Here is a 9428-nt window from a genome sequence, read left to right on the forward strand (position 1 = left end):
CCTCCCTACCCCCCCAACATTCCATTCTTAAATTACTACTGCAGAACGAGGGTTTTGTGTTTGTTTGTTTGTTTGTTTAAAGTATTTGTTTCTATTACCCAGAGCATCGCGTTTGATCTCTCGATTTTGCAATCAGACTTTTGGGGAAGGGGATCACTGAGGTTGTGGCCACGGCAATTGTTTCGATTTAGAAGCTCCTCTCTAATGGAGTCTGAACCAGAAGGGGACGTTTGGAATCAGGAAGGGTGCAGAGAAAGCGAGCCTGAGACATCAGCCCCATGCAGCCCCCAAACCACCACACAAATACCCACCAAAGCTCGGAAATTCAGCAAAAGTTGATTTGAGCTCAGTAAGGTAGAATGCCTTTCGCTCTACAACCACCATCGTCAGGGCCTTCAAGTATTCGCAAGCATCTTCCTTACTCTCACCGACTTGCCCGCCAACTTAACTTTAATAACTTTCTCTTCTCTTGTAGCTTGTTTTCTCCAGTGGCCACTACTTTTCTCTTAATTGAACTCCACTGTAGTTTAGTCTCTGTGGCTCCCAGTGCACTGATATTTTTTTCTTTTTTTAGATTGGATAGGGGTAGGGAATAGGAGAGTGAAGAAGCAAAAACTATATGTTTCAAAAGGTTTCGGTTTACAGCTATCAGTAACATTGACAGACAGCTCCATTTAAAAAAAAGAGAGAGTTTTCTACTGCTTTTGAAAAGCCGTTATTTTTTACATCGCTTTTAGGAAGATAGATTAACAAAACGTCACATTTCAAGCTATTCTGATCTGTAATTAAATGGAGGAGACGGGTTGTATTCTCCTATGGCTTTAACAGAAGTTGCAGTGATCCAAAGTCAGGTTGCTGTGTCAGAGTGGCATTTTTATTAATGAGAATACAAAAAGCTTGCATATTCTTAGCCCTGCTTGAATTTAGTTGCTAAGCAACCGGTGTATGGTAATTCATCCGCGAAATTTAAATCTTTGAGAAAGGATCGTGCGTTTTGCTGAATGGTCGCCACGAGGAAAACAACTTGTGGGATCCGCAGCAGCTGCCACTGGTGAGCTGCACAGTCTGGCTGCGGCGGAAGGCCTGAGCAGCAGGCTGCCTCCCTCCTTCCCTGAAGGTCTCCCATTGCCCACGAAACAAAAATCAGGTTAGAGACGGCCTGCCAGGCGGCAATAACAACAATACAAATGACAATACTAATAATAAACAGAAACTTACCACTCAGTAGCATTCAGTTGCTTTTCTTACACACTGAAACACTCAAACACACACTGTTATTGAACACCTTCCCTCTTTACCTTTATGTTTATTAAAAAGTCTCCTATTTATACCTGAATCATGCTGCCACACCTGAAATCAACTGCATCTCTGAACTTCTTGAGACTGATTCACTGCTATCCTCACTCTTCCCCCCCCCACATTACCAACCAACCAAACAAACAAAAAGACCAGGCACACCCACTCACCCACTATTTTGCCATTAGCACGGTCTGTTAACTGTGCTCACAGACCCATCTGAGGTCACTTCCAGAGTTGATTTTTCCTTTAGGAAAACCGACCTCATAAAAGAAATCAATCCACCCAGTCTGCCAGAAGACCAGTCTCCTGAAGCTGAAATAGAGTTACATCATAGGTCCATGCTTTCCACATTCGCACTCACATTTTAAGATACGGGAACGAGCACGGATGTTAAACCAAGAACGAAAAAGAATGATCTAATTAATAGGTCATAATCTGATCTAACAAAACCAAAAGCATTTGATTAAATAGTTCCTGTCCCACTACCTCTCCCCACTAGCCCCTTCTTTCTCCCCCAAGTCCTCCAACTTTCCCCTGTATTCCCTTCTCTGGGGTAAAGCAGGTTAAAGAGTAAAACACTGAGCCCACTGATTTCCTTATGGAAGTCAAGGTCAAGCCTTCGGTGCAGCACTAGCAGCCAAGATGTCACGTGAGTGACCTGCAGATCAAGGGTAGGTAACAGCAGCTCTAAGGAGCCGGGATAAGCTAGTGTCCCACATGCACAAAGTTAAAGTTGGGTAGTCAAGACCACACAGCCATTTTCGTCCTATCAGCCTCCCTTCCCTCTTTATTGTTAGGTTATTTTGCCAATTGCTAGATGGGAAGAAAGAGATTCTGTTCTTCCGTATCCATCCTGAATGGCCTTATTATTATTATTATTATTTTTGGTCTGCTTTACTCCCCCCCCCCCCGAAAATAGCGAAAGCCAGACCCAAAGCATCTTGCTTTGAAGGGTCCATCGATACCTCCAACCCCTCAACTCTCTTTATTTCTATCTCTCCGATCCAAGACTGAATACAGCCAAGTATTTCCAAATGAAATAGAAAATAATTGGGTTTGTCACCGGTACGTTGCATCTGTTTTCGTCTTTCTAGCCAGCCACGTGCATTCAACAAAATAAGAGAATTCCCTAAGAATTTCTATCTTCTTGCCTGGGGGGGGAGGGGGAAGGTCTGGGTCCTAAATAATTAATTTCAACTCTATATCTAGTGCCAATACTTGTTGCATCTATTTTAGAATTTGATTAATTACCCTAGAACTTGGGCAAACTAAACTCCAAGTGGAGAGAATGTTTCTCTCCTACAGTTTAGTTCCAAAAACTACAACTTATTGATGGATCTCACTCTGTTTACCATACAAATTGGTGTAAGTATATCCATCTCTTAAAATGTATTTATGCATAAGTATATGAAAGCAGCATTTTTGCTTTAACTTGAAGAGGTTGATCATTTATTACAAAAATAAAACGAATAAATACAACAATATATTGTTGCTTTCAACAGGATAAATATTTTACAAATATATAATTTAAAAAACAAATTTAATTGTTAAAATTATTTAAAATATCACACTTATTGATAAAACTATCAATAGTATATACTGCATTTCATATCAGAACCAATTTTTCTCTGAACGTTCCATTGAAAACCATTCATACAGAACAAGTCATGAACATTGCCATGTGCAAACACCAGATACTACAGGAAAGCATAAGGAAGCTCTAAAGGTCAATTAGGAATGGTTGTATTTGGAAACAAAGTAGATCTGTGCTAAATTCTAAAAAAAATTTAGGTATGTCAACAACAGTGAGGTGACTATTTTAAATACACCTTGAAAAGATTTCTCATATAGACTTGTAGAGAAAGGATGGGAGGGTTAGTGAGAAGACTGAGGCTTAAGAACAAGAAACTGTAAACTAAATAATCACATCTTGGGATTACCCAGACTGATTAAATATAACTTTGTTAAACATTTGGCTTTCCTCTAGGCTAAGTAGGGAAAGGGGGTGGGGTGGGGGACAAAAATGGTGGAAAAAATGGAGACTCACTTGCTAACCACAAGAGACACTGGTGGTGTAAATGAACACAATGCTTAAATTCATTAAAAGATCTGGTGATATATAACAATATTTTCATATTTACATGTGTAACAATATAACCCTTAGCATAAACCTCTCCATTATAGCTATCCATCACTTTGTTATCCATGTGCTTGCAACCCTGAAGTTTCCAAATACATTCAAAACATTGTTTAATGATAACAACAACAACAACAACAACAACAACAACAATAATGTTATTATTATTAGGAGACAAAATGACCTCACTATGCAAAATAATTACACAAGTGGGCACATTTTTTTTTCCCGGCCTTTCAAACTAAAGGTTACTCTGCTACTCTGAAATCAGCTTTTCTTCTACAGAACCCGGCAAAGGTTGCCTTTTAATAGAAAACAGTGTGAAACCTAATGTTAGCCTTTGTTGTCATCCAAATCCAGTAACCAAATATCTCTAAGAAATTTAAATAGACCTGTTCCTTGTCTAATCAGCCACTACCCTTCCTGTGTGAAAAACAGGATTCCACCTCACATGTTAATAGTATCCACCACATAAACACAAACCCACCCAACCCTCTGCCTCCAAATTAGACGCCATTTTTTGAATCCCCTGAAGACAGTAAAACTGATGAAGTCCTTCTCTCCCTTCCTCCCTCTATTCCCATCCCTTTCCAGGTTATAAAATTGCTAGACAGCTAATACTGAACAAAAATGAAAAGAAAACAAAGTAAAAACAATTAAAATTATGGTTCTTTCATTTGATATCCTTCTCTTTTTCTTTTGGGTTATGGTCTTTTCCAAATTTCACAAATCCAAATCATTGTGATTTTTAGCCAAAGATGGTGTTTAAATATAAAGCATCCTAACACAGAGCTATCAGGTTGGCCTTGATTTATGACAGTGACACCAGATCTATCCAACAGGAACAACTCTTTCTTGTTTCTCTAAAAATTTTCCCAGTTTTTAACCCCAGTTTCAATCAGAGAAAGGGGAAAGGAAGAAAGGGAGGGAGGGAAGAAGGAGAGAGGAAGGGAGGGAGGGAGGGAGGGAGAGAGAGAGAAAGAAGAGAGAGAGAGAGAGAGAGAGAGAGAGAGAGAGAGAGAGAGAGAGAGAGAGAGAGAGAGAGAGAGAGAGAGAGAGAAGATGGGGAGGGATAAAGGGAGTGACAGAGACAAAGTGAGGGGGGTGGAAAATCAGTCTATGGAATACTTAAGATTTATATCACACACAAAGTATTTTTGGAAAAGTATACTAAGGAGGGATTTAACTTTGTTGATACTTTTGCTTATCTAGTTCTTACAACCTTAAATATTGAAAGCTTTCATTTTCACACATCTGTAAATATTAATAAATTCAGTTAATAAGTACGACAACCCTTTCTGCTGCATCTAAAGGCATCTTTGACAAACTAATATACCCCATTGTATTAGGAAGATATAGAAACTGCTGAGGATGAAGAAAACATTGGAGCACTTAACACAGTACCAAGAGCCTGAGACAACGATTACACAGACTGTAACTAGAATTTTGGGAGTATATTATTCTATTAAAATACATTAGATTATAAAGACAAATGCAATTATCTTTCAGATGTTAAATTGTATAAAATCATTTATAGGCTGAAAAAACTATCCTCCGCTATTTTAGTTTTGAGAAAAGAGGCCAGACACACATAGAAATAGAGAAGGAGGGATGGAAAGGAGGAGGGAGAGGCTAAACTTTTTGGAGCATTTTGTAAGAACCATTAATAATCTCTTGGTACATTTAGTGCGGCACTGTAGTCTTAGGTTAAAAGAATACAGGTATTTCCAAGAAGAGGGTTACTTACTAGCTAGACTATTCCATTATCCCATTTTTTAATAAGCTCACTGAAATTAGGGAGAGGGATATTAGGAAGCTTATGAATTAAGAAGAGAAATACTACCCTAAACCGCTAACAGCATGAATAAGCCTTTTCTTTTCTTTTGCATTTGCAAAAACCTTAAGTGGTTTAGGTTATAGTTCATTAATTCTACCACTTAAGGATTTGCATTGTCTAAAAATATTTTAAGAATACTTTTTTCCCCCGACACAGTGTTTACGCATCAGACACAGACTATTTCATTCTAACAAATTTATTTTCTCAATCAGCTCTTACGGAATCACTACTCAAATTAAATTACAATCAAATTATCACATCAAAAGATACCCTTATTACCTAACAACTGTCCATATTTTCATTTCATTTTTGATTTGTGCTCGTCTGAAAAAAACACGTAATACAAGATCTGGGGAAAAATAAATTACCGTTTTGCAGCAGTTCATAGGTATTCTGAATAAAATATTAAAAGAAGTCATTTAATGAAAATATAAAGCAAATATTTTTAGATCAACAACGGATCTAACAATTCTATATTGCCGTCTTTTGAAAAGTCTGTTTATTAAAACCTACCAAAAACACTGCTTGGAAATGGCAGTATTATATAATCACATCCACAGCACCCATTCAATCAAAGTTGGCAACGGATTTAGGAGAGGAGAAGTTCAGATAAGTGCAGCTGCAGATATTCAGTCTTTCTAAATCCCTTTATCTGAATCAGTCCAGAAATAAAAAATAAAAATATTAATAAAAAAAATATTAGCGGTGGATTTTTTTTTAATCTTCCACGTTGAGTGGCAGCCGTCAAAACCATGACTCTGACAGGCTTGACTTATTTCCCATTTCTCTTTTGCTGTTGCCCTTGATTCATGCAAAGTCCTCCTAGAACCTCGAACTTTCACGAACTGGGAGTCTCTCCTCTCTCCACCCCCCCTTCGGTGTTTGTCCCTTTCCCCCTCCCCCACCCATTCTTTTCTTTTGGGGTCAACTTTAAGAATATTTTCTTTCCTTCTTTTTAACTTCAGTTATTCAGTCTGGTTATTTTAGTGCTGTGTGCATATTTCCTTTTTCTGAAGTGAATTGGTATTTTTCATTTCAGAGTAGATGTCTGCTTGCCCCAGAATTATGTGAATATGGCAAAAAAAAAAAAGAAAAGAAAAAAAAAAGAAAAAAGAAAAAAAGAAAAAAAAAAGCCCGGGGTCCTGGAATGCAGGTAGGCACCCTCTGATCAAACCAAATGCCTTTACTTCTTCCTTTCTGGACTGTTCCCATGAAAGAAAGAAAAAGTTTCCGTGAGTCATATTAGACAGCCCTTTGGAGGGAGGGTAAAGTAGGGAGGGGGGCATTTTTTTTTAGAGGAGAGAAGGTGAGAAGTGTCGAGGTGGGTGCTGTCTTGTCCACCGCTTCAACAGGGGATCATTTAGGGGGAAATCTGTAGTTCTGGTGCAGTACGCATTTCCACCTCCCCCCCATTAAAAAAAGAAAAACCACCACAGTACATAAATGCGATCGCTTTGATCGCTTCACCTTTTTTCTCCAAACGTTTTTTCATTATTTATATATGTAGTATATATATATATATATATATATAACCAGTCTAAACAGTCTGGGTATTTATTAAGCTTCTTGTTTTCTTTGCCCCCGTTTTCTTTGATTTTGGTGTTTTTCTCCTCCGTCCTCTTGTCTTTTTTTCTTTCCTTTTTATAAAAGTGTGTGCACGTATGTAGGTATGGGGGGGCGGAGGAGGTGGGGGCCGAGAGGAGGATGGATGTTTTCTCCTCTCTCGCTGTTGTTGCTGCTGATTTTGTTGTGGCGGCGGCGGCGGCGGCAGCGGTAGCTGGAGGTGGTGGTGGCGGCTGGCGGTGGCTGGCGGCAGCTGCGGAGGCGACGGCGGCGGCTGCGGTGTCCGGTGCCTCCCTCTCTTTCTCTTCCTCTCTCATTCTCTCCATCTTCACTGCACGCTCGTCTGCAGTCCGTGGTGTGGGGGTGGTGTGTCCGCGTTCACGTTGCCGACCTGCGAGTAGACATCGTCGGGCGTCTGCTGCTGGATCCCCGGGGGTGTCATCCGCTTTTCTTTCTGCCGCCGGTTGCAGAACCAGACTCTCACCACCTCCTTCTCCAGTTGCAGGCTGTCGGCCAGGTTGGTGATCTCCTGCGCTGAAGGCTTGGGGCACTTGAGGAAATGGCTCTCCAGGGCCCCTTTGACGCTCACCTCGATGGAGGTACGCTTCTTCCTCTTTCTGCCCTGGGCGGCGATCTTGTCGATGCTGGTGGGGCTGCCTGTGGACGAGTCGGCCTCCTCCAGCCACTTGTTCAGCAGCGGCTTCAGCTTACACATATTTTTGAAGCTCAGCTGAAGGGCCTCGAAGCGGCAGATGGTGGTCTGCGAGAACACGTTCCCGTACAGGGTGCCCAAGGCCAGCCCCACGTCTGCCTGCGTGAATCCCAATTTTATCCGCCGCTGCTTGAACTGCTTGGCGAACTGCTCCAGGTCGTCCGAGGTCGGCGTGTCCTCGTCTGAGTGAGGGTCGTGGCTGTTCAGTCCCGGGCCTCCACCGCCGCCTCCGCCCCCACCGTGGTGAGGGGGTCCTTGCGGGTGATGTGGGTGCGACGGGTGAGGCGGGTGCGGGTGGTGGTGGTGGTGATGGTGGTGTTCGCTCAGCTCCGGCGTGTCCCCGCGCACCAGCCCAGGGTGCACCAAGCTTTGGCCGCCGCCGCCCCCCCCACCGCCGCCTCCGGGACCCGGGGGGGCGCTTAGCATCCCGTTCACCGTGAAGCCCCCGGGCTGCGAGTAGAGCAGAGACTGCGGTGGCGGCTGCTGGCCCCCGGCCATGGACGGGAGGTGCGCGGCTGCAGCGGCGGCGGCGGCGGCAGCAGCGGCAGCGGCGGCGGCGCCCCAGCCGCCCGGGTGGCCCTGGTGGGGGGGCGGCGGCGGTGGGGGGCCGAGGTGGGGCGGCCCCCGGTGGTGCAGCGCAGTTCCCGAGTGCAGGTCGTCTCTCCCGGCGCCGCCTTTCACGTCGGGGCCCTGCGGGGGTGGCGGTGGCGGAGGTGGTGGCGGCTGCTGGGGGCTGCCGGCCATACCCACGGCGCTGCTGGACCAGGGCGAGCCCGCTTCCACGGCGGCGGCGGCGGCAGCGGCGGCGGCGGCGGCGGCGTGGGGCAGGGCCGTGACCCACTGGTGAGCGTGGCTAAGCATATGGCCGCCGTTGCTGGCGGCCATGGCCCCTTGCATGAAGTCGCTCTGGACCATCTTGACTGAGGACGGGTCCCCCCGGTAGCCACCCGAGGTCACGGCAGCGCTCCCGGGCTGCATGCCTCCGCCGCCGCCCGCCGCCGCCGCCGCCCCCGCCGCGCCGCCGCCGGAGGCGTCCGAGTGCACGATGGAGCCGGCCGACAGGAGGCTGTTCCCGGGGAGGTACGGGTTAGAAGCCGCCGTGGCCATGCGCTCCGCTCCCGCCACCCCACCGCCGCCACCACCGCGCGCCGCGCAGCAGCGCGGCCGCAGCCGCTGCCGCAGCCGCCGCAGCCGCCGCCGCCTCTCCTCCCTCCTCCTCCTCTCCTCCTCTCCTCCTCTCCCCTCTCCCCTCCCCGCCCCGGGCCCCGCCGGCCCGGCCGCCTTCTCCTCCTCCTCCTCCTCCTCCTCCTCCTCCTCCTCCGCCTCCGCCGCAGCCGCCCCCGGCTGCAGCTGCAACGCCGATCCGCAGGGTGCGGGGGTCGCCGCCGGGCCTTGGTCAACAGCAGCAGCAGCAGCAACAGCAACAGCGCCCTAGGGAGAGGGGCTTGGCTATCTGGGCGCACTCCTTGTCCTCCTTCGGGGATGGTCGTGTTTCCCCCCCCACCCCCTCAAGCTCTTCTTGCGCCAGCTGTAGTTTTTTCTTGGGGAGGGGGCCCAGCGTCGGTCCTCTGCTTTTCGCGGGCTCCTTCTCTCCCTCTTTTTCCCTTTCCAGGGGGTGAGGGTGGACTCTGCCCCAGGCTCCGGTGGTCTCAGTTCACCTGTTAAGTGACGGCTCGAAGGAAACAACAAAGAAAAAGGCTTTTCTTTTCTTCCCTTAAAAATTATATAGATATATAGTATAATCTCAACGAACAACCCTTCTTTTACTCGTCCACTTCCTCCCCCTTCTCCTTTAGGAGCTCATTTCACTTCTTTTCCTCTTAGAGTAAAACTTTTAAAAATTTCCTTTAAGGCGTGAGGATGATGCTGTTGGTTGCTGG

At 45.9% G+C, this 9428-nt stretch overlaps 1 protein-coding gene across 1 annotated transcript; it reads right to left on the reverse strand.

Moving 5' to 3' along the window:
- Nucleotides 1-5453: 5453 nt before the first annotated feature.
- POU3F3 (POU class 3 homeobox 3) lies at nt 5454-8687 on the reverse strand. The gene has a single exon (XM_020987906.2). It carries the CDS (start codon nt 8653-8655, stop codon nt 7165-7167), a length of 1491 nt encoding a protein of 496 aa, XP_020843565.1. The 5' UTR covers nt 8656-8687; the 3' UTR covers nt 5454-7164.
- Between the last annotated feature and the right edge of the window lie 741 nt (nt 8688-9428).

Source organism: Phascolarctos cinereus, unplaced genomic scaffold (genome assembly GCF_003287225.1).
Source record: "Phascolarctos cinereus isolate Bilbo 61053 unplaced genomic scaffold, phaCin_HiC Scaffold_7;HRSCAF=346, whole genome shotgun sequence".
NCBI classification, from domain to species: Eukaryota; Metazoa; Chordata; class Mammalia; order Diprotodontia; family Phascolarctidae; genus Phascolarctos; species Phascolarctos cinereus.

Coding starts and splice junctions, on each gene's coding strand:
- POU3F3 (XM_020987906.2), bottom strand. CDS start 8,655: ATGGCCACGGCGGCTTCTAACCCGTACCTCCCCGGGAACAGCCTCCTG.